The sequence below is a fragment of the Sceloporus undulatus genome, chromosome 2 (genome assembly GCF_019175285.1).
Source record: "Sceloporus undulatus isolate JIND9_A2432 ecotype Alabama chromosome 2, SceUnd_v1.1, whole genome shotgun sequence".
NCBI classification, from domain to species: Eukaryota; Metazoa; Chordata; class Lepidosauria; order Squamata; family Phrynosomatidae; genus Sceloporus; species Sceloporus undulatus.
Window position 1 is genome coordinate 316,864,474 of NC_056523.1, and position 26,505 is coordinate 316,890,978.

Consider the following 26,505-nt stretch of genomic DNA (forward strand, 5'->3'; position numbering starts at 1 on the left):
TGATGATGATGATGATGATGATGATGATGATGATGATGATGATGATGATGATGATGATTATCATCCCTCCCTTGTCCCAGGACTGGGATTCAGGGCAGATTACAACATTAAAAAACAATACAATTTGAAACATATAAAAATAATACATTGAAACAATATAGCATCCCAGGCCATTCTTTAAAAGCTTTCTGTTTTGAATGCCTGTCAGAAAAGGAAGGTTTTCACCTGTCGAGAGAAGGCCATCAAGGAAGGGGCCATCATTCTGGTCTCCCTAGGCAGAGAGTTCCAGAGTCTAGGGGCAGCCATGGAAAAGGCCTTCCCTCATGTCCCCACTAACTGTGCTTGTGATGGTTAATACCAAATGATGGGTCCATTACTGTTTATAGATGGGACAGAATGGGATAAGAGCAAAAGGATGTGATAATCTTCTCCTGACCATACAATTAACACAATTTAATAACAATTTAATGATGGGAGAAAGTCCTATGATTCTATGATATAGAGGAGTTCATGAGACTTCTAATTTTTTGCTTTAAGCCTGTGAATGCAGGAACATTTCCAGGCAATAATCATAATCTCTCTCTCTCTCTCTCTCTCACACACACACACACATACACACACACACACGCACGCCTTTGACTACTTAATTTTTAAAAAACTGAGAATGGCTGTACCAATTAAATTTAATTGGTCCAAATCATGGAAAATCTGTTTCATTTCATACAAAAATTCTCAGATGTATTCATATTTGTGTAAGAAAGAACTTAAGGTTTTGAAAATATCAATGCATGACAAAGTGAAACTGACAGCTGCATACATCCTGAATTTAAATGCACTTGTGAATTGGAGGTAGTTGGTTCCATCAGAAAATAAATGGCACACTATTGGGATACTATTGTTACACTGCAAAAGAGGCTTGAATTTTTTATACAGGAGAGTTAAACTAAGTTTCTTAAATTGCTTTCCTACATTGCTCTCCAATACAAGAAATGCCAGCAAAGCCTATTTCATTCTCCACTGTGATTTATTCAGCATTGACAACATTCAAAAGTGGTGCAGATGAGGCTGAAAGGTGCTTTATTTAGCACTGTAAAAATGCCCTTTGGGGAGACAAATGTAAAGAGGAGACTTGAGATTGAGTGTTTAAAATAAAACCAACACTGTAAAATATAGAAAACAGTTCTGATAAACAAGATTGACAGATTTACACTAGTATGTCAAAACAAAACCACTGTAATTAACTTGAAGTCACTGTGATTTCTTAGCTATATATGGTTGGCAGAAAGATTGTCTACACAATGATGTTCAAACAGTGGCTTCTCAGTTTGATACAGTGTTTTCCAACTCCCTCATATGCATTGAAAAAGAAATTATAAAGACAACTGCCACAGAGCTTGTTTTCTTCTGAGGAGAGAATGCTGGTGATTTTATAAAATGGGCATGTTTACAAATATAGAAAATAAATATGAGTGATCAGGCAAGCATCCAGGCAGACTGTTTGAATCCTGATGTATTCTATCAGATGTATTGAAACTGTGGATGCTGGGGGAATGGGTTGCGCTTTGGCTAGGCTTTAGAGATAGTGATATGTAGTGCTAGGCTGGACCAGGTGTGGACTATCTGGTGTCCTTGAAGATCTGGCTCACAGAGGCTGGGAACAGTTTCGTTTCTGTGAGAAGAGCAGCTCAGGGAAAAGGAATGGAGGATGGGAACTAGTGAGGGGAAGGAGGGGTCCAGTTGCGCGGGTTTTTGCTAGGGGGAATTTATGCATTGGTTTGGCTGGGAGGGGTCAGTCTCAGCTTCGATGCTGAGTGATGTGGAATTGCTGATTCTGGAACTATCAATAAAGTGCTGTTGATTTATCAATCAAGCCGACTGGTTGATTGTCCAGGATTCTGGTCTCGCACTCTGACACAGATGCTGCTTATCTTTAAACCAGCTCCAAGGTAAACAGCCCACTCTTGAACCTTCCCCGTGAAAGCCAATTGCAAAATGTCAACATTCTTTGTAAAAATCCAAATGGTAGGTTGCTTCTCTCCCACAACCACTGAATCTAGTGGAAGTGGTCAGCCCTGACATTAGGCAGAGTGAGACATAAGTTATCTAATTCACAGTTATATTATCTGTGTCCCTGGGGGTTCTTCGCCTCCCTCTCTTGGGTATCAATATGCTATAGGCGCTGAATGCACAAGTAGGATACAATGGGCCATGCCCATTGTATTCTGCCCACTTATTCCGGCCCCTAGCACTTACCTGGTCCAATATGGTGATGGGCAGGTGTTCAGATGTATACATGCCACCACAATGCCACTGTTCCCATCATTGACTCACCCATTGCCACTGATCTCTGTGAAGTTCCAGCAACAGCCCATAAAGGCAGAAGTGGGGCACCTGGCCTTACTCATATGTTCAGGTGCCCCCGTCCGACATCACAGGCTGTAACTGAAGCCTTCACAAAGAACAGATATGGGGGCAGGTAAGGGGGGTGCATTGCCTGCACTGCCACCTGTCATGGAAGAGTTTCTGGGAAACTTCACTGCAAACAACCACTTTCTAAAAAGTGGGCTAAGGGACAGTTGGGCCAGAGTTAGGTTGGATCTGCCAAAATGGCATTTGATCTACCTGTTCCTAGCATATGGCTGTTGGCTTGCATTGTATAAACAGAATTATACCAGTCTGGTGGTGGTGGTGGGGGGGGGGGGGTTGGGCCTTTTGATCCATGCACACAGCCTCTTAGTTAGCATATATCCTGGCTGGGGTGGATGTTGGTGTGGGTGGGAAGGACAATGGTTTTTGCTTTATGCCAGGCTGTGACATGTCTTGGACCAGTCCTGAGATTATCTTCAGACCAGGACACCGGTGGCAGTGGCAGTTAATTCAACACAAGATTTAATTAAGAGCTTAAAGAATCTATACAAGGTTCTATCTCTGCAATAGGTTCAGAACCTAACTCATTTAAAGTTTGGACTAAACTCCAGAGCAGATTCATCACTCTACTGTCATGAGCACCACTACCCACCACTGAAAGAGGTATGGGCAATGTTTGGATAGTCTAGACAACAATTTCACCCCTTCCTCAATGGGCTCATGATCTGTACTTGAAGGACAGAAAGTGGCTTTTTATTTTAAATAGAAAGTAAGAAAAGAAAGGGAGGGAGGGAGGGCCAGATCGCTATGTGACTTATGACTTAAAAGTAAACCATGATTGCTAGAAGATTTCAGGGTCATGAAACTTTATTTATGATGCATTTTTTCCAGGGATAGTGTGAGCCTTTGGGGGCCACATATAGCTCATGGGCTATGTATTTCCCATCTCTGCTGTTGACAGTATATAGCAGTGAAGCCCAACACCTCAATAGGACCCATTGCCAATCTATACTCTTTATTTGTTGTGATTCCTAACCTAGTGGGCAGGCTCTGAAGAAAAGAAAGTTGCACAGGATCATTTCTGGTCTAATGAATCTCCTGCAGTAAACCACAACTTAAAAGTCTCCATCTTGCATTGTCATCAACTGCATTGCGTCTAACAGTGGAATATGGAATAGGTCATCTGTTCAAGACCTGAACATGTGCTTAAGATCAGGTGGGGGGGAAAGCAGTTCTTTTAGATATGTACTGTAGATTATACTGAACAACGATGCTAATGTTCTCACATGAAACAACATCAAACATTATGGGGTGTGTGGGTGTGTAATTCAATGGGTGCACAACTTACAAGGATTGCTGGGTTGTGTGTCCATAGGAATCATGAGTTTGGCACGTGTTGCTCTGCGGGCTGCCAGTGACCGTTCCAATGTGGACATACTGCTTCCTACTTCTTCTGTGTCAGGAGCTGGCAAAAAGTAACACAACAATTAAATTAATGGATGATTCCTTACCTTGATGGACTTCCCTGTAACATAACATACCCTATCATTGCTAGTTGAAAGGGTATATATTTTCCCCAAATCTCCCACTGGAAAGAGGTGATTGCTCAGTCGACATCCTTTCATAATAGTATGACAGAATAGTTTAAAATCTACTTTGGGACAGAAAGAATTGTTTCACATTTTCTTTCAACTGACTTAGAATTATAATCTCTTTCTATAAAATTGTGTCACGGCTTAACAGTCATGTCTCTTTGAAGCTGTTTTGCAAAAAGCACTTTGCAAAAATGACACTTCTTGTCTTCCTAAGATGTTGTTTGTTACTTGCCTCACTTTAAGTTCATGAAAACTCCATTGCAGAAATGGTTAGATGACTATACACTGCTTATTTGCTCAAATCAGCATTCCACCTTCTGTGTGATTGGCCATCGTGTTTAAAAGGCGGCATATAATCACCCATTAACTCAGGGCCATTTGCTATATAAATGAACCTTGAGAATTTAAGCATTGTACTCCAGAGCAAAAATAGGTCTCAGTGTCTGTTTAATGATCGGGGATTTCAATATTTAGCTGAGTTACAAGCATAAAAAGTGGTTTAATATGACCTCAAATCAGGCTCTTGTCAAGAAGCTGTAAGGCCTATGGTGTACATTTGACAGTGTATTAATGAAGAAAATGAAACTGTTTTGTTCCACATGTGGGGAGGTATAAGAATCTGGCTTAATATCATTTTGCCACATGCATCATTAGCTATATTAAATGCTGACGTATGTAGCTTAGGCTCAATTTGAGGGTAGCAATTACTTGTTTTGCTAGCAGAGGCTCTGCTAAATGAAGTCTGCTCAAATGTGTTAGCTGTTCAAGAGGTTTTGCATGACCTCTGAACTGTGTAAACATCATTTTTCTCCATATGGGCTTAATGCTTGTGGAAAGGATGAAATATTCCTGATGTCTAAGAATGGATGTAAATGTGACATGAGTGGTGTGTTAAAGTTGCTTACCCAGACAAAATCCCAGGCAAAATGCTGCATGTTCAAATTGAGCCCTCAATCATTCCAGTGATCTGTAGCCCAGCAGTTGTTATGCTTATATCCAAATGATCCTCACATAGTGGCTGAGGTCCCAGTTCCAATATGAAGCTAGCTATGTGGAATGTGGCATGGATAATCACTTTTAGACTGCCCAAACCCACTGTTCCAGTTAGGTCAGAGATACAATTCTCAAAACATCAGTTTAGAGTTTGGAAAGTTATTTTTCAAAAGTAAATTCTTGGATATAAGAAATCTTCCAAGATTTCAGAAATCATTAGTTAACTGCTTTTACAGCCAGAACTTAAAAGAAATATAACACTATACTTTCCCATTTCCAAAAGTAACTACAGTGGACCCTTGTTATACGCTGGAGTTTGGTTCCAGTGGATAACAAAATCTGTGGATGCTGAAGTCCCATTAAATATAATGAAATAGCAAAATGGTGTCCCTTATAAAAAATGGAAAATCAAGGTCTGATGTTTGAAATTTATACTTTTTTTGAATATTTTCAAACCATGGATGCTTGAATCCATGTATAAAAATCCATGTATAAGAAGGGCTGACAGTAGTTACTTTCAGTTACATATATATTACTGTTAACAAGCTGCTAGACTGTGCGACAGTGCCCATGCTCTTCTCATTAGTCCCCTGATTGTCTCAGCATCACAGCAGAATGCATGGCGGCAGCAGAATGATGAAAAAATAATGACTAAAAACTTTGAGTTTGGCATGGCATAGTGAAAAATCTATCTCTTATGTTACGCAATCATAAACTCTAATAAAGTATAACTTAGGTTATACTTTATACTTAATCTGACTTTATAACAATCATAACTGAAATTTAGTCATGCCTTTGATATTGGCAAGATAAATTAGTAGCAAGGAACTAGTCATGTGTAACAAGATAACATCCAAACTCTCTGTCAGCCTAAGGCCCAAAGCATGTAAATAGCCTCAAGCAGAACATACAATTTAGTAAGATTTTGCAAAAATCTTATTAGGATCACTATGATAGTTTTTGGTTATTCTTTCTCCCTGTGGTGGTTTGTTTATTATACATTTATAGCCTTCCTGTCTAGGGATTTTCAAGTTAGTTAAGATAAACAAGAACATAAAAACAAGAGAGCAGAACAAATCAAGAAGCAAACATTGGCAGTAATATTCCTGTCCATACCCTGACAATGAAGTTTAACATGCCAGCAGTGAGCTGTCATGTTGAACACCTCATGGGTATGAAATCCCTTGTAAAACACTTCAGCAAGGGATGCTGCTTTCTAATGAGTCAGATTCTTGGTTCATCTAAGCCAATATTGTGTACTCAGACTGGCAATGACCCTCACGGATCTCAGGCAGGAGTCATTTCCTTTGCCTGCTACACAATCCTGTTTCAGATGGAGATGGGAGGGAATCAAACTTGGAACCCTCTGCAACAAAACATGTTGTGACAGAGAGTCCCCCCCTGCACTTAGCAGGACCCTGCTGAAAACAGTCTCTTTCGCTATTCCTCCATGTGTTGTGTTCTTATTTATGTTCTGATTCTACACTTTCCTGAGATCTCATGATACAGGGCAGAATGAAAAAAACTTTTTAACACATAATAAATATTTTATCAAGCGGTTTTTTTTGGTTGTTTTTTTGCAAATCTATTCAAGGCAATTTATAACACCACTATGCAAAAACATTCCTGATCCCAACCCATCCCTCATTTCACAAGCTGTCTTGAAATTACAATGGACCCTTGTTATACGCTGGGATTTGGTTCCCAAGATCCCCTGTGGATAACAAAATTCATGGATGCTCAAGTCACATTAAATATAACTACATAGAAAAATGGTGTCCCTTATAAAAATGGAAAATCAAGGTTTGATTTTGAAATTTATACTTGTTTGGAACATTTTCAAACTGTGGATGCTTGAATCCATGTATAACAATCCATGTATAAGAAGGGCCAACTCTATTCTATTTTCCCATTAGACTGCTTAGATATTTTGCCCAAACCTTCCTGTTAACTGCAAAACTTGTTTAAAGCAAAAATTTCAGTAGTAGCTATAGATATCAAACAAAGTTGTTTCTGGGTCTTTCACACGAGAGCATAACAACTCCTCCCTCCTGCAAAGACTTTAGGAGGCTTCTGAGAGGCTTCAGGGCTGCAAAATTAGGTTGCAAAATGGGGCTGTGCAAGGTCCAACAATACCCCTGCTGTTTATGGAGGATGCCCAAAGACACTTGCATACAGCATTGCCTCATGTGACTTAAGGCATTATTTAACCCAAGTCAGCCCCATATATCAGTAGGCAATGTGGTACTCTTATACTTCTACATGAAGATCAACACTATACTACACTAGAAAATGCAAAAGTAGTTAGTGGCTTCCATGTCTTCTTGTATTTCATCATCACAAACAACTAATTAAAGCTAGACAAGAACATAAAGATGTCCCCACAGTTCCACAATGCTGTTCAGAAAGTATTCATCTTCACAGAATACAGAAATGCATATATTTTTTTTCTTCATAAATGTTTTCTGCAAAGAAGCACATATTGTACATGTTTTCAGAACAGAAAATATTTCCCCCCAGAACAGAGAATAGGTTGTTTTGTATACAAAATAGACTGTCCCCTGTGCAGGATATGCATTTTCTGCACAAAAATGCATTTTCTTTGTTGAAAAACCACATCTAATTCTGCAAAGGTAAACACTTCCTAAACCATAAAGAATACTATGGCAGACTTGTAGCTGCCGCTGTTTGTTTGTTTTTTCTTCCTGATGGGGTTTCCCAAAGTATTGCACAACCTTTTTCTCATCTGGGGAATGTAATAATAAATACCTTTTCTACACCTAGTCAAGGCTGTGGTGAATACAGTTTGGATTTAATTCCATACTTTTGAAGAACAGTCACCTGTTTTGAACTGTGTCATTAAACATTTTGGATGACACCTTTAATGTCTGGAATGAGACCATGAATGGATTTGCTGTACCTCTTACATGGAAACCACTGATCCTCAGAAGGATGTGCATTTAACTCCCAAGATATCTCTATGGGTAGGCAATATCTGAAGTGCTCCACTGGATCTGCTTATTGTGTGATGACTATAAAGTTGACTTTCTTTCAATGTGAAAGAAAGATCAAATACTGCAGATAGTGCTTTTATAATTGGCTCTCACACATTTTTCAGTGAGGTCTGTTCACAAATTCATCCAAAGGTCATCAAGCACTGAATACCCAAGAGCTCAGAGTGCATACTCATGGGTATGTCAATCAGCCCTTTTGTGCAAAGGGAAGGGTAGCATTATTACCAGACTGTGAGGCACTCTTGTTTCCCATCTGGGTTTCAGATTGGCTGTGGTTGCCTGGGGTGATGTCCTGACAGCTTTGCATTGGCGAATCTCTTCCTGATGGATCAGAACCTGACGGCTTTTCAATATTCTTCATTTCCATCTCTTCATGGTGTATCCAAAGATCTGGAGGTCTCAGGTCTTTCTGACTGCCCTTCCTCTTGCCAGCACTGTGAGTAGCACGCTTTCTGTTGGGAAAGAGGGAGAGAGGAGCAATGAAAAGCCATCATCATCATCATCATCATCATCATCATCATCATCATCATCATCATCTTATATCCCACCTTTCTCCTGATATAGGGACTCAAGGCAGTAAATCCCTGAAGTCCATATGTGTTGTGTCACCTCCTGTTCAGTTCTTAATGAGCATAATAAACAATTGTTTAAATGTAGCTTCTTCTCAAGATCATGGCTTCCATCACGGTGAAAGCATCTGATCAGGAAATTTCATTGTTTTGGGGAAACTATCTGCTACATTTCTAGACTCAAGTCCTCCAACCACAGGAGTGGGCAAAGTGTGGCCCACAGATCACATGCAGGGACCTCTTGGGACCTCTAGCTGTGGCTCCTGAAGCCCCTCAGAAGTTCCCTAAATTCTCCAGAACCATGTTTTAAAAAAATCTGGGCCAGTTTTCAGGTGATTTTTTTAAAAATTGGAAAATTCCCCCAAAGGCTCGTCCAACCACCCTGAAATACAGTGGTTTCCTTCCCCTAACCCACCCCCGAGAACATCCCAAAGTCCCCCCCAAAGAGGAAAAAAACCCAAATGATGGCCAGAGGTGACAGCCTTTTGGGCAAGTGCAAAGGTGAAATGGCTCTAGCCACTTTTGCAGTTGCCCACCCAGTTCTACAGCATTCTTGATCCCAGTTTCTGAAAATTCTGGTGGTTGGTATGCATATTATGCTTTCCATATGGCGTTATCTTTAACCTGGATTCTCATGCATACTTCTCCAGAGTGCTGTGATGTGAGCCCCCTACAGGCATGTGCAAATATATACACCTGTACAACAGTGATTCTTAAACTGCTGAGAGATATGTGTGACTGTTTCCAGTTTTGGTGACACTTGAGCATGTACCTTATTTGGTATGGAAGTACATAAAGAGTGTCCTGCTGGATCCATCCAAGGTTCCCTAGTACAGTATTCTGACTAGACATACTGTAGTGCATTGATTTTGTATTAGGAAAATTTTTTTTGGTATTTTTGCATGTGTTTATTCACATGGGTTGGAACTTAAATGATGGTCAATGTGGTTGGATCTTGTATCCAATCCTCCATCCTGGATTCTGAGAGAGAGAGGGGTGGGCCAATCCCACCAGGCCTCCCCAAAGGAGCTGAGCCCTTCCCAGAAGGCATCTGGCTCCATCTTGGCTTCTGAGGGAGAGAGGAGGTCGGCCAATCCCACCAGGCCTCCCCAAAGGAACTGAGCCCTTCCCAGATGGCTTCTGGCTCCATCCTTCACTCCCTTCCCCTTTTGTGTCATGTCTTCTTAGATTGTAAGCCTGAGGGCAGGGAACCGTCTAATTAAAAGAATGTATGTACAGTGCTGTGTAAATTTACAGCGCTATATAAATAAATCTTAATAATAATAATAATAATAATAATAATAATAATAATAATAATAATAATAATTGTATGTTCTTCCTGTAGTGCTACAGTGTCACTAAAATGCTCATGGTGAAAGACTGGAAAGATGAATATTGATCATCCATTCGTCATTGTTCAGAATGTCATGCAACATTCCTCTGAATACCAGTCTGAGGTTTTGCCCTTATATCCTGCTTGCAGGCTTCCCATATGACTATGGCTTCCCACTTTATAAAAATACAGTGGACTAGCTTGACCATTGGACTGATCCAGCAAAGCCTGTCTTATATTGTTATGCTTCCATGCATGCTATTTTTTCTCTTCCATAAAATATCATTTTAACTTCAGGTGAAGCTACTTGCCAGCCCTTCTAGATAAACATGAGACCCATGTTAACCATTTGTGATGGAAATATGAACAAATGAAGGCAAAGTGATTTGAGAGGGTACAGGCCTACATCACAATGAAGATGGACATATGTTAACTAACTGCTCTCTAACTGTTAAGGATCTCTCCAGAAACAGAGAACAAGAGTGAAAATTTCTGTTTTCTACTTATTGTGTTTATAAACAACAACATTGACTCTGTAGCTCCTGTCAGGGATGATGGGAGTTGTAGCTCTTCACCTCTGGCTTGAACTCACCACCTGGGTTGTGCACCGCGCTGACCAGTTTTGGCCAGTGGTTATAGCTTAGCAGAGTTACAGAGAATAGGCTGAAGACCCTGACAAACTCTTCAAGCCTTCTCACTCTTGCTTCCACAGAAGTCTTCACCCTTCTTCAGGATCCAGCTGGTTCTTGTAGCTTCACCCAAGACACCAGACAACTCAGTAGTCTTAAATAAAAGATCTACTTTATTCTACTATATACAGCTCCAAAACTATCCAACACAACTCCAATACAACAATACTCTACTCCTCACTATCCACTACTACTACCCACTACTACCCACAAAATACATTGGGATGCATAGTCATTATTATAGTCAATGCATGGTACCACCCACTGTTGTCTGTTTCCACCCAGTAGGCGTGTACATCATTCTCATTGGTTCTCTTGGTTCATCCTACAATTAGTGATTTCATCATCTCAGCCTTGACCACTTAACAATTGTCAGGTGTGTCCAATTATCCACTTTACATTTCTTGTCCTTGGCATTCAGGACTTGTTAATTGTATTACCATTTACACCTGTGTGGTTCTCAATTGGCTTCTGCTGAGTCACCCTGACTCTCACATACATGTTTTATTTCATTTACTGTATATCCCATGTTGCTTTTTCCTTAACAGCTCCACCAGGGACACATGTGAATTGGAAGAACAAAGTTATAAGAACAAGGTTATCCAGCATCTCCTATATAACCCAGGTTAGAAGGTTGTAACAGGCCATGCTATTTAATCTTCTAACATGAAATGATAAAATAAAAATATATGCTATTAATGTTTGTGCTATTATAATTTTTCACACTCTCTCGCATGCGTGCGCACACACACACACACACACTTGATGATAAATTATTAGCATTAATCATTTAATTAAGGGAACTGGCTTACCATTTTTTAAAATGTTCTACTCAGTTCTACAGCATATGTTATATTTATCTTATACATTAAAATATATTCCTAACTTGCAAAAGTACTAAGTGTATCACACTCCATTATATTTACCACTTTATGAATATTTATGACAATATGCCAGCTTAGGAGAAGTATGCAATCAACATATCTGTGGCCAGGTCTTGTTTCCAAGTACTGCAAGTGTACTTTTCATATAATGAAAAAAGGGAAATAACTTCAGAGGTGTACTCAAAGAGAAGAAGGTGTCCAAAGTATCTTTAGATAGTAGGGTTGGAAAGAATATTTGGAAATATTCGCAAATTTGTCAAAAAACCTAAAAATCTACCACACTTTTTGAGTGTTAAGAAACCCTGATGACAAGAAACCTGGACTGACAAGAATCTGTGCTGTTCAGGACCTATTCTGCACAAAATTTGCATGTGGTTGTTTTGTGTTTTAAAAATGCTGAGGTTTTTTTTTTTCACTGATAATGCTGTAATTGGGAATTTGTTCTACACAAAAACTGCACATTGTTGATTTGCATAGAAAACATCATTTCCTGCACTGGAAATAACATTTTCTGCACATTGCTCCCCACAAATTCCTAGTGCCAACACTTATCCTTCTGCAGTATTGCAGCTTTTTGGCTTCCACTGCTACTTTCTCTAAATATTGTACTTCTCTACTTTCTACACTTGTTTCTGCCATCTCTGTTTTAAGGGAAATGTGTTTTTAATTCAGTTTCAAAGAGGAAACCAAGTCACTTGGTGCAGTCTTTCTCTGGTTCTTTTGCAACAAGGAATGCAAATAAGTCTCTTTGAGCATCCAGTTGCTCTTGTTTGTGTGCCTATGTCCATTTAGGTTGTTGATTTATAGTGACCCCATGAATTTCATAGGGTTTTCTTATGCAAAGAATGCTCAGAGGTGAATTTGCCAGTTTGCACTGCTGAAAGATAGCCTGCAGCACCTGGTCTCCCTTGGCAGTCTCCCATCCAAGTACTAACCTTGGCTGACCTCATTTACTTTCAATTCAGATAGGACCTTATGCCTTTAGGGTAGTAGTTTACTCATTAGAAAATATATTTATTTCAAGAAGACAAATGATAGGACAGATCTGAGTAAAAGCTAGAGAGTAAGAAAACAAACACATGGGGGGGGGGATCATTTTCCAACTACTCATGGGCAGGAGTGGAGTGATGTTGTGCGTCTCCAACAAAATGGCCTTTCTCAATAACTACCAATGCTTCATTCCCTGAATGTGGTACACAGCTAAGCCTCTCCCTATCATGACTGCTCCAATTCAAATTCGTTTGGGCTGCATACACATACTGCAGAACTAATCCAGTCTGGCACCACTTTAACTGCCATTGCTCCATGCTATGGAATTCTGGGAATTGTAGTGTTATGAGACATTTAGCCTTCTGTCTCAGAGAGTGCTGGTCCCATGACAAACTACAAGTCACAGAATTCCATAGCATTGAGCCATGGCTATTAAAGTGGGATTAGTTCTGCAGTGCAAATGCAGCCTTGGTGACACAGCTGTATAACCCTTCTGCCCTATGTTGTTTCTGTTGAACTGTTTTCATTTAGCTTGTTTAAAGTGGAGGATTGGGCAGGGGGGGAGTAATATTTGTAAACTATGGACTTATTCCAGGATGAGATTCTTTTAGCTCTCCAAATGCTGTGGAGCAAGGGTGGGCAAGCCGAGCTGCCTTAGGTCTCTGTCCATGAGAAACACAGCATAGAAATGAAATGAATAAAATGTATGTCCTATTTTTGGCCACCAAGGATTTTTAGAAATTGTCCCTAAATGACCTCGGGCGACTGGTGGGGACATTTAGCAATGTTTTCGCGGTCTTTGGGCTTTTTAAGTTCTAGGAGAGACCTTTTTTTTTATAATGCAGGAAATAAACAAGAAGTAACTTCTGCTTACTTCCTGCTGTTCAAAGGTCTTTCCTGGGCTTTAAATGGTCCATGATGCCTAAAACATGGTAAAAATGTCCCCCATACTATTTAGAAGATAGCTATGGGCATTTGAAGGCAAAAACAAATAATTTATGCTGTGGGGGTTGCTAATGTGGCCCCCTTGCCTCCCATGCTTGCCCACCCCTGTTTTAGAGTCCATGGCTTCTAATAACCCCTGAACACTGGCCATGCTGGCCTGATCTTCAACCAATGGTTCTCCATCCTTGCTCTAGCCACTCCATTCACCTGAGGGGGGGAAAATGAGTTCTCCTACTAAGCTAGAGCCTATAATAGAAAAGCGAGAGCAATGTCAACCAGACCATTTTAAAAAAACAACAAATAAACACAAACAAACAAATAAAAATCTGGCACTGTTCAAAATTAGTAAGAACCAATTGGGAGCACATTTTGTGTAGAATTGCTTGCTGGTGGTTTGGCCCCATCACCTCTAGCCTTTGTTCTGTAGGATAAACATTTCATGTTCCGTTTCATTCATGAAAGCAACTGTTGTTATTTTGAATTTTGATTAGTTTTCCAAATGACGTTCATTTTACTCAGTCTCTGGCATACCATAGAAATTTCAGCAATGTTCCCAATCTGTTAGCAAAGGGTTATAAATAAGGATGATGCTATTCCATACATGTCTCCAGTATTGGCATAGCAATACTATTGTTATGTAAGATTTTAAAAAGAAAATGAAACATTCAGAACATTGTTTATTTCTTCACTTTGCTCACAGTCTCACTGACGATAAGCAGCGACATAAATTTGAGATGAGACTTACAGAAAGAAAGGTCATTAATAAAAGTAAATGAAAATGAATGAGTAATCCCAGAATATGTTCTCATTGTATAAACATCACTTTGAGGTTCTGTTCTCAATTACTGTCAAGCTCCAGGTCTTCAAGGGAACGGCACCTTGCTGCTAATTTACTGTAATGAGTTCTGGCAAGCTACTGCAATATAAATATAAGGGCAACCTATCAATGTGCTGCGTGAGTCAAGAAGGTAAATGTATTTCCTTATGCCTGAATGTTGGTGGCACCAGGGGAGAATGTTTGGATGACTTTTTAAGCTAGTGACTGGTTGAATGTGGCATAGTTTCAAATACTGAAATGCTAAATCTGAGCTAGAAAGAGGGATTCACTGTAGATGTGTATTCTAGGATTCAGTAATATGGCTAGGTTGCTTTATTATTATTTTTAAAAAAGAGTAGTCTAAAAATAGTTTTTTGTGGGTTTTTCAGGCTATGTAGCCATGTTCTAGAAGATTTTCTTCCTGATGTTTTGGCAGCATCTGTGGCTGGCATCTTCAGAGAATGCTTGCTTGGAAAAAGTGGGTGTATCTGAAGATGCCAGCCACAGGTGCTGGCAAAACATCGGGAAGAAAATCTTCTAGAACATGGCCACATAGCCCGAAAAACCCACAAAAAACTATGGAGGCCGGCCATGAAAACCTTTGACTTCACAGTAGTCTAAAAAGATAGGCATGAAAGAGGCTGGCAGAACCTTTGCTGTGCAAAGTTGATTTTTGTCCCCTCACATAAAAATCTAGAGACATATCATACAATCATCTTGATTGTCAATAGGTTTAGGACAACAGGGGGGGGGGGGAATGTTGGCTAACATCCTATGATGTTGATGATGGTGATGATTCACAACCATGCTAGAGAATTGTGACACAGAACAATGGGGGCATCACACAAGATGTCCTTTTGCACAACAGGGTTTCCTTTGCACAGTGGGACATATTGTACATGGGGAAAAATTCTGCTTTGGGCCACACTACACATCAGGACATATTGTGCATTGGGACATGCTGTGCATCAAGACTGCTGCACAAATGGCTTTTGTGTGTGAAATAGTACGCATGGGGTAGCTTTCCCTCCACTCTGCTCCTGAGCATATGCACATTGTACAAAGGTGTGATTCAACTCAATTTAACTGTAAATCAGTTTATGATGCCATCTCTCTCTCTGAAGCCCACAAATATATCTCCATTTTATTGTATATAAGGGAACTGATTTTTGAAATATTTGCCAGCTGCAAACCAGGAATACAGCTGCCACCACCACAACCACTGCTGGTGGTGGCTCAATCATAGAAGCAAGTGGCTGGAGGGCTCCCCAGTGATTTTCTGTACAGGTATTGAGTCCCTTATATAAAATGAAATGGTTCAGTATTTGTGGGCTGCAGAAAAGGTGGATGGAGAGAGCAACCTGGATTTCAAGCTGTGTATCAGAGTGGAGGCTGCCACTGCTACAAAGGCCACTCTTCCTGGGTCCTATCGCCTACCACCTTCTGCCACTGCTTGCCTCTTCCCACTGCCATTCAGTCATCAGAAAGATCACTCTATTTTTCATGCCTTTTTTAAAAAACAAAAACAAAAACAAACCAGGTTTTTGACATCTCCTCATGTCCATCTCTCTGCAGCCTGAAAAAGCTGCACCATTTTACTTTATTTATGGAACCTGATAAGAGATCTCTAGGCAGCACCCCACCCACTTGCTTCCGACTTTGAGGAGGAGGCAGCAGTGGCACCTGTGGTAATTGGTTTGTGTCTATCTCTAGCCTTGCATCCCTCTCCAGCCTTGCAAATATATCTTCTACACTATTTGCGCTTTAGCTCCAAATGTTTCAAAATTTGGAGTATTTCAGAATTTCAGATAAGTGAGACTTAACCTGTACATGTCTTATAGATGCATGAATGTTGAAACTAAATAGCCCTTTGTCTTGCAACAGGTCTTAAGGGACGTAGTTTTGATAGTTTCTTCATGAATGTTTTATCTAGTGGAATTCTTTTACATCCCTAGCCTACATGTGTAGAGCTAGCCTTCGGTTTCATGTCTCCTCTTCTAACTCATGAAAGATGGTAGAGATCAAGGATGGGGATGGGGATCATGAGACTAGCAAGCATGGTCCTGTTATTTCTCTTGGGAAATTCTAATGATGTGGTGGATTAAACACCCAAGTAGACTGTCAATGACTACCAAGTGCTGTAGGCTATATTTCAAAGGAAGGAACTTGCAAAACCACCTATGAGTATTCCCTGCCTAAGAAAAGCCTATGAAATTCATGGGGCCACCACAAGTTGACAGGCAACTTGAAGGCACATAAATACATAGTGGCATACATAACTTAAGGAATTCCTTACTGTAAAATCCGAGGAAAATCATTAATTTGCTGCAATAAGTTGCTACATTATTCTCATATAGCTTTTTAACAAACATGCATCTGAGGAAGTAGGTTCAAGTCTACAAATGCTCATGCTACCAGCTTCTTTCTTTCAGTTAGTTTCAGAAGTGCTCCAAGATCCATTTGCATACTGATTTTCCAGACTAACATGGCTATGGACATTATCACATGGGGGAAATCGGAGTTTCAAGAGCAAAAATCATGTGAAAATCACACAATTTGCAATTAACATTTTCACACGACATTGTGATTAAAGTGCTATTAGCCTGGGAATAAACAGGTAGAAAACAGCAACAAATAATTGACAGGGAAATCCCACGACTAATTTGTTGCTGTTTATTGCCTGTCTATTCCTGGGATAATGGCTCTTTAATCACAATGTGTGTGAAAATGTGAATTGCGATTGTGCAATTTTCATGTGATTTTTGCTGTTTAGACCCCTGATTTTCTCTGTGTCTTTGAATAACTTTTTAACAGTTTAAAAAAAATCCACAAAGAAGGGTTCATGGTCATTACAATGTACAATTATCTTCAGCAAAAATAGGGCCTTTCATATCCATGTCCTTCAGATCATAAGATGATGGTCAGAAACAACAGGGGATGGACATTCCAAGAAGCTCAAACTGGGAGCTTCAAAGTAGCTTTTGACTGACTGTTAACAGTGACAGAATATGAACATTTGGTGATGGAATATGATAGTGATAGAAAATGAATGTGTTTTTTTTTTAATCCAGCAAGATAGTTCACATGCTCTCTAAATTTATATAGGGACATTCATACAGAGGTTCTTGAAAAGGGATATGTGAACACTGGTTATGTTCTCTTCCCTGACTTATTCATACCTGCCACAGCTTCCTTCCACTGCATTGGTGCCTTCCAGTCCAGTAGCATGGATGGCAGACACTGTCCAATTTTATTTCTATGCTCTTCATTGTGTGATGTACAGGTGGGAATCATGTGGCTATGGAGGTGTTGCTGGACTGCAAGCCCTAACAGCTTAGCCAGTATAGTCAAGGGTGAGGAATACTGGAAGTTGCAGTTCAATAACATCTTAAGGACTCTATGCAAGTCCTTAAAGTGGGCTAATTGTTTGCATTTGGGTACAAATGCCAAACATTTTGCTTATGCATGCTGAATACCATTTGAATACAGACAGCACAGAACAAGGGCATTCAAGGATGGCAGAGTCACACTGAAATGGTTGTGCTTCAGAAAAAATGCTTGTACCATCTATAGCTATATGATAAGGTAAGTCAGAATTAGTTTGGCTAGGGTGAGTGGTTGATTTCTAAGGGAAAAAAGATGTTTGAATTACTTGCATTTCCATACTTATATTTTATTTTAAAGGGTTTTGTCAGGCTCATTAAAAAAGAAAAAAAACTCCCCAATGAGGGAGAATGTGATGCCTCAGACTTTGGTGGAGTCTCCTTCTTTGGAGGTTTTTAAACAGAGGCTGGATGGCCATCTTTTAGGGGTGCTTTGACTGTGTATTGTGTAATTTATTTCACCTTAATTTAGTGCAACTCTTATAGCATTTTGATCAGATCATGGAAAGTTACTTTATAAGTGACTAATTAGAGTTACAATTCCAAGGCCTCAATGTAGTTAGTTACTGTTAAGAGTTATTCTTTTAAAAACAACAACTCTTATGCCATTTTTCAAAAGTAACTAGAATGATTAGTTTTATTTATTTATTTATTTTAAAAATCTATTACAAACTACTAGCCTCTGCTGGAAAAAAACACTATCTTTCCAAAGACACCATGCGGCACTGCAGAGGTCAATACTTGAACCTCATGATATTCCTCCACTACAATTTCCAAGTTGCACCTTCAGCTGAACAAGCCCTTCAAAAAGAAATTAAGTTACAATAGCAAGGTAACTTTGTTATGCCTTTGTTGCTGGAGAAAGGAACCAAATACTGGGGCTGGCAGGAATTGGACAAGATGGTCCTTGAGGTCCCCTCCAACTCTGAGATTCCATGAATACAATCCACTGTTTATTTGGAAATAGCTACTTCAAAGCTGTTTGCAATGCTATGCTGTAGTGCTCTGTCCTCTTGTGCATTGAGATGTGGCAAAACAAGTGAAATGAGGGCTCAGAAGCCATTAGCATCATTTCTTTCAATAGCTGCCTGACTGCCCTGTATAAGTGCAGAATTTTCTTTTCCCAGTTTGCACCAGCTATTAAACCATATCAGTCCTCTACCACGTTAAGTTTCTGCTCATATACAGAGCTGTAAACAGATACAAAAAAGAAAAAGAAAAAGTCCTGGCAATGTGCAGCTGTTGAAATATGTGGTATGAAATGTGCCCCATCCCTGAATTTTACATGATTGCAAAATGGCCTCAGTCAATATGAATGCCTTAGCAGGAAAAGAATATATTGCATTTGAAAGTGAGAAATAGTTTTGCTTTTTGTCTTTTAACTTTACATGCTGTCATTCCAGAACTTGCAGCAGAAGTAAGGCCCTCGACAGACGGGCCCTTTAGCACATCCTGGCGACTTACTAGGGTTGCCTCAGGGCGCTGTTTCCAGATGCCCCACAACTCTAGGACGTCACCAGGATGTCATCGCTGTGTGACGCCGTATACACGGGGTGCGCAGCTGTGACATCACTGCTGCGTGCCGTCCAGATGGGTGTGCACAGCAGCGACGTGCTCACGCTGCCACAGGCAGTTTACGGCAGCACTAAAAGGAGCTGCTTTTCAGAGCTCCTTTTCTTTCCATGTAGCTGTGCCGCACAATTTGGTTGCTGAAGCTCGGCTATGTGGAAAAGAGAGGTCTGTATCCCACCAATGGCTTCTGTGTGATCATGTGCAATTTAAATACATCCAAGTTAGCCCTGAACAGCTAAGATATGAAACCATAATGCTGTAGCCAATGAATGTTGGAAAGATAGTGTAAAGATAAATCCAAAAATACATTTCAAGAAGAAATGGCTGATATCCTAATGGATGCTAAATGGTGGCTAACACACTCTTTAAGTACCTGGATGGCATTTCCTCATTTTATCCTCATCTCCCAAGCCTGCTCTAAACCTGCTCCTTCCCCTTTCCTAGATAGGATTCCTATCTAGTACAATAGTCATACCACTTTCTTATGACCAAATTGTCATACAGATTTTGGTGTGCTTTTCATCTTGGGGTTTGTTTTCTTTTAAACTCAAAACCTATCTAAAGCAACAGCATGGTTCTTATTGGGAATGAATATTTGAATTTTCTGATCATCTGGTATAGCTTTGACATTCTCCTTCACTCTGTTCTCTTCCTTTCACAATTGTGTGGCATGATTTATTCTCAACAGACATTATTATAGTTTTTCAACATGTGCTTGAATTGCACTCGTTGGCTATTAACAGCATTAAAAGGACCACTCCACATTTATTTTAGTTTCTCTCTTTCTTTCATTCATACACTCTCTGGGTATCATTGTGCTAGAGGGAGGCTGGCAGGCCAGGAAATGAACAGAGATGGAAGCACAAAAGCCAGCAAAAGCAGCCAGGAAAGCAGAACTTCTGCTGTTTCACAGATAAGCCTGAATCAGAAGCCAGAACCAGTTCCACCATTAGCCAGACTGAGGGTGCATCCACGCTGTAGAAGTATTGCAATGACACCACCTTAACTGCCATGACACCAGCATACAGCATCCTAGGATTTGTAGCTTTGTGAGGCACCAGCATTCTTTGGCAGAAAAAGAAAACCCCTAAAGACCTTGTAAAACTAAAAATCTCAGTATTTCATAGGATGGAGTTACAGCGCTTGAAGTGGTGTCAAATTGCGTTATTACTGCAGTGTAGTTGTACCCTGAGACAGATCAGAGAGATGGGTGAGAATTCATTTAATTTCAATTCATTTTTTAAATAAAAATGCCATTAAATTCAAAATCCATCTAAATCATATTTAGATTATTAAAACAAAAATTGATACATTGTACACTCAGTGCCAGAATCTTATACATTTGGCCTTGAATTCCTGTGTATTCCATCATGAATTAGGATTTCCATTTGTCTCCTTTTTTCTGTGAGTGGGTCCTCATTTTCAGCATTAATTTGGCTGGCACTATGACCTTCTTTTTCATATTATTTTCATTGGATTTTAAAAGTATGATTCCAAAGAAAATAGAGAAAGAAAAGAGAAGAAATACATAAGATCTGAACATGGGATATGAAAATGGTGCAATAGAAAGAGAATTTTCATATCCCCCCCAATTCTAGAACAGACCAAAGTTCATAAATGCATTCATAAATTTCTTGATAACTAGGAAAAAATAAACTAGAGGTTTTAAAAAATTCAGATTTGACACAAAATGGACAGCTTTCTGCATCCCTAACAGCTCAGGAGGATAATCTGGAGCATCATGGAAGGGTGCCAAATGATTTGTTAGTTAGTTTCTTTTTATTCTATTTTCACTGCTAGGTGGGAAAAGAGGAAACTGTTAGATTTTCTACTTTGGGTGCCAAAATATTTCAATTGGTTTTGGATAAAAAGGATCTTGACTTGTGAGAAGGGGTGACAGTCTCATTTCTGAGCCAGGCAGCAAAAATATCTTTGACAAATCATTTCAGAAACTGTTCTAGCCGCATCTGGAGCATGTACTGAGGAAGGCAACCAAAATGGTGAAAGGTCTGGAAATGATGCCCTGTGAGGAGAGACTAAGGGAGTTGCGTATGTTTAGCCTGGAGAAGAAAAGGCTAAGGGATGATATGATAGCCTTATTTAAATATTTGATTGGATGTGATATTGAAGCTGGAGCAAGCTTGCTTTCTGTTACTCCAGAGAACAGGACCGGGAGTAATGGATTTAAACTACAGGAAAAGAGATTTTACCTCAACATTATGTAAAATCATTTATTTAAATGAATCTGCTTCACCTAGGACTAGCAATTGGTTTAAGCCAGAGGATATAATTGGGGGACAATCATGATTTGGATTTCTGCCTAAGTCGCAAAGAATGTTTTGGTCTGTCTCTGGATGCTAATGTTGCTAAGTCTCTGCCTTGTGTTCAATATTAGCATCTGTAAAAAAGCAGTGATGATTATATTAAAGTCTTGAGTCTTTTCCATATTCTACCATGTCACATAATATATTTTGGGATGGAAAACCAGTCTTGTCAGGACTCAGTTTTATTCAGAGCAGAACTGAAATGTACAGAGTACAGACTGTCATACAAGAATGCATGATTTCAAATCTTGGCTGAGTGAAGTTTTTGTAAATTTTTCAATGATTTTAAACATTTCAGAAATGCAAAAATATTGCCCAAAAATAGTTTTTGGTTTTATGGTGTGTTTTTTTTCTTTTTGCAAAGAACACAATTTGGGGGAGCATTTAACCATTCCCAGCAGGACATGTTGATGCATTGTAACAATGTATTTTTTTTACATTTTTAGTACAGAAAACTGTCCAGATTACTTACTTCCTTTGTTGTGCTGAAGATCGCCTAGTACAAATCACAGCCACAATTGCCACTACCACCACAGTCACAACTCCAACAGTGACAACGATAATAACAAGAAGGTTGCTGTTTTTCTGGGGTGTGACACTCCCATGTGGAGGATGCATTTGTCCAATGGGGGGTTCTGAAAGAACATAAATGATTATAGAAATGTTGTGAATAGTTATTATATAACAATGGCCCTTTCAGCCCTTTGGTGGTAACTCATGAAACCTTATTTCATGCCTCTTGGTGACTAAAAGATTAGTTCAGTACCAAATTCACTTCATTATAAAGAAACACATTAATAATCTTTTATCTGGATCAGTGAAGACTGATTCATATGCACATCTTAGAAGTGAAGGTATTTTCCTTTAGTTGGTTTGATCTTCTGAAAATGCCCTGTGAAGTAAGATTCAAGTTACTATTGCCTTCCTGTACTTTCTGTGATTTAGGAACTGCAATCTTACAACTGGAGTGCTTGCAATGCTGTCACTGTTCTACAACTAATAATAATAATAATAATAATAATAATAATAATAATAATACATAGATTGCTTTATGGTGACTTTTTCATCTCTGTGAAGATAGTGTGAACTGGGTTTTTGTTAAAAGAACAAACCAAGAAAACTTGGCTATTAGCAATTCTAGTAGAAGTATTCCATTGGTTTTGTAATGGTAGAGTAACATATTTCCTTTTTTATCTATCTTTTTATTAAAACGAGGAATGAAGGGTCAAAGCTTCACTGTATTTTATAGTTGGTCCACCATATCCACAAACTCTGACTCCACAGATCTAACCATCCACAGCTTGAAAAATATTCAACAACAAAAAAAATCCAAAAAGCATATCTTGATTTTTGCTCTTTTATATAGGGAACACCATTTCACTATGCTACTGTATAGAATAGGACTTGAGCAGCCATAAATTTGGGTATCCACAGAGGGGCCAGGAACTCAACCCTGACAGATACCAGGGCCCACTCTCTCTCTCTCTCTCTGTATACCCTCCTTTTTCTTTTCTTTTTTCTATGTTCCCTTTTTCTGTATTCTATTTTCCCCCTAGATGTATTTTATGAATTTTCTCTATTCCCTTTTTTCTGTTTTTCACGAATTTCTGTTACCCTGGTTTTGATTGAAAATTAGATTGTCAGTGTTAAATGAATAAATAAATCTTGGCAATATTACAATATGGTCACTTACTATTTGAGTGCAACACTAAATGTGGTAAAAATCTCACCTACCTGTAAGGTTTTACTCCACCATATTTCCTCAGTCTGTGGAGTACCTGGTTTACCAACCCTGCTTCAGACTGTACTGTGAACATACATTAATTCCTTATCCCTTTAATTCCACTGCCACCCTTAAAATCTCTAACAATGGCTACAGTTCTGTACCACGGCCTATGTTTTGTAACCTTAAATTCTATGGAGCCCTCCTAGGGGACTGTGAAGATGTATATTAGGGTACTAGTGAGAGTATCCTGTTATATGTTGGGTCTATCACTGTACTCTTTAGCTGATGTCCCAATACATATTGGCTTCTACTGATGTACATTAGCACTCCCTAACTGGTATCCCAGTGTTCATTGGCCCCAATGTGCAAGGATCACTTTAGTAGCTGCCCTACATAGTAACATCAGGGCAGTCACTTGCTGAATATGAACACTGAGAAACTGTTGCCCGCAGATGTAAGTCTACTTACATAAAGTCCTGTAGTGAATTCCAGCGAATATTCTTTGGAGTTTTCAAACAGAGGCTGGATGGCCATCTCTGAGGAGTACATTACTTGTTTCCTACATGGAATGGGTTTGGACTAAATGTCCCTTCCAACTCTATGATTCTATGGCTGCATGGTTATTCGCCCCTTATTATACTACCACTACTACTGTAGCAAGGTCTCACCAGTGGCGTCCCTGAGGTTGGTGTCACCTGGTGCAGGAAGGCAGCAGGGGAGCAACACTCCAGCATCTAGATGACCGTTTGAGATCCGGTATAGCTGCTGGGCAAGTAAGAAAGGGACGCAACACTCTTTTTCACTCGCCCAGCAGCTGCGCCAGTCCCACTGAGTGTTTTGCCCCACCGGATTGAACATTCCTCTCAGGGGTGTCACTTGGTGCAAGTCACAACCCTCCACAACTCCTTAGTGACACCACTGGGTCTCAGCATTCAATTATGGGATGAGACAACACTGAATTATTAAAACATTTGATTAAAAGTCATGTTTAAACTTATTTATTTACAATAACATTGGATAAGTTGCCATTAAGTTTCTATACTAATATTACACAAAACATGTGCTGTTGTTATAAGGTTATATCCTTAGGTAAATTCTCCTCTTGGCCAGTGAATGTCAAACAGTTGTTCACCTGGGATGCAGCAGTTTTGCAGGATAATGGTGGTAGACTTGTGGCCCTCTATGTCCCCCACCACCTCTGTACATACTTTCGGTACACAAAAGAGATTGCATAAACCCCTTAATGTGCATGTCTATTGCCTGAAGCAAAAGTATTATGCGGAGTGAGAGTTGGCAAGAGAAATTTCAAAAAACAAGGGGAAGACTTCTACTGAGAGTACACCAAACATCAAAGATATTTTATGCTGTAGAAACACATCTGTGTCACAAGCAAGGAAAGGTCACAGTTTATGAGAAATATCCTGCTTAGTTGATGTGCAGGAAGCGAAATGGCACAATGTTCTACTGTCACAAATTTACTCCCCCGGCCCTTTTTCAAAAAGAGAACCTGTCTATAAAAACAGATACAATTTAAGGCCTGCCAAGACATATGAATTCTACTCTAAAGGATAGGCCTGGGTTCAGAATGGTGCCATAAAACATGGCAAATTTATGTGTAGAGACATCAAAGAGATACAGGAACAGCAAGTTATTCTGGGATTGTGGGGCTCAAGGGACAGACACTCCAACCTCTGCCACTAGCTGAGTCAATGCCTAAGGAATATGTCAGCCTCCCAGGAAGAACATCACAGCAAGGGAGAGAGCAACTGGATTTCATCTATCAGCCAGTGAAGGTGTAGCTATGCCATTATTTGTTTTCTTCTTTCCTGCTCTCTTTCTCTCTTTTGTTATGCCTTAGACCCTGAGCCTACAAACAGTCCCCGTCTTAACATGTAATACTTACACAGCCCTAGAACTATTTTTAGACTGAACAATAATTTTAGAAAAGTTAAATTAAGGAACATTGCTGCTGCCAATCATAAACAGAATCATGCCACAGCAAACAAGATAATATCATAGCCACTTCTAATGACAAGGTGCCCATTATTTACAAGTGAGATACTCTTCATTTATTGGGTAGGTGGTTGAATCGCAAGACATTTGGGACAGATGAAAGGAAATAGTCTTTCAGATAGATTCACATATAGATTCACAACTTCAAAAGGTAGTATTGGGTGTCAACTTGGAAGTCTTTAAAGGGGGATTGAGCAAATTCATGGAGAGTGGGGGAATCAATGGCTGCTTTTCATGATGGGTGTATATATATATATCACTCTGGCATCAGAGGATGCATGCTTCTCATTAACAGTTGCTGGGGAACATCAGTGGGTGGTGTGCTCATATGGAGAACATTTGTGGCTTCCCATAGGCAACTGGTTATGTACTGTGTAAACAAAGTGCTTGAGCAGAAAAACTTTGACCTAATACAGCACAACTCTTATGTCCTTACCTCACCCTAACTGCACTAGTTGGCAGCTGGTGGTGCTCATTATGTTGTTGTTGTTGTTATTATTATTATTATTATTATTATTATTATTATTATTATTATTATTATTATTATTATTTTCTTCTTGAAAACAGGACAACATGACAGATGGAATTTTATTTTTCTATCCACTAGCATTTATGACATAATGAATCTCCTCTCCTGTTTTAAAAGATGGCTTAAAACATTACTACAAATTATGGTCAACTAATGTGTTGGTATAGCACCCTCAAAAATTATGATCCCTCTCTTCTTTGCAATCATTGACATATACTTTGGTCTGCTAAACTTGTTCAGTAACGGATTCTGTACCAAAACACACTTCTTTGGGCAAACTATAAATAAAAATATGGAAGTCTGGTATTTGTAGTATTCTGAGATATTTAGCCTTCTTTTTCAGAGAGCTCAACAAATGACAAATCCCAGGATTCCGCAGCATTGAACCATGGCAGTTAAAGAGGTGTCAAAATGCATTATTTCTGGAATTAATCATAGTGTGATAATCTACATACCAACAATGCAGTTATAGAATGCTTTGTATTTAGTGTGTGTGTGTGTGTGTGTGTGTGTGTGTGTAGGTTGATTTTAATCTTTCTTTTGTGTTGTGCCCCGGGTAATTTTCTTACTGCAATAAATAAAATTGTGGGTTTCTCCCCTCTTTGGCATGTTGCCTGTCTTAATCACACCAAGGCTAAATAATTCTCATTTCTGGCTATTACTCCTGCTGAATTAATTGAGAGCAAACTACTTTTGCACTTTGAACTAAGGTTGCAGCAACTGAAGTAAGCTGAGGACCGAGGGGGACAGTCAGAGGAGGAA

At 39.4% G+C, this 26,505-nt stretch overlaps 1 protein-coding gene across 1 annotated transcript in view; it reads right to left on the reverse strand.

Moving 5' to 3' along the window:
- DCC (DCC netrin 1 receptor) overlaps positions 1-26,505 on the reverse strand; it is a 401,229-nt gene that overhangs the window by 62,150 nt on the left and 312,574 nt on the right. The window contains exons 17-19 of the mRNA XM_042447857.1: positions 21,948-22,110; positions 8,195-8,421; positions 3,716-3,832 (exon numbers count right to left, since the gene is read on the reverse strand). Coding sequence (XP_042303791.1) covers positions 3,716-3,832; positions 8,195-8,421; positions 21,948-22,110 — 507 coding nt within the window. The remainder of the gene's footprint in view (positions 1-3,715; positions 3,833-8,194; positions 8,422-21,947; positions 22,111-26,505) is intronic.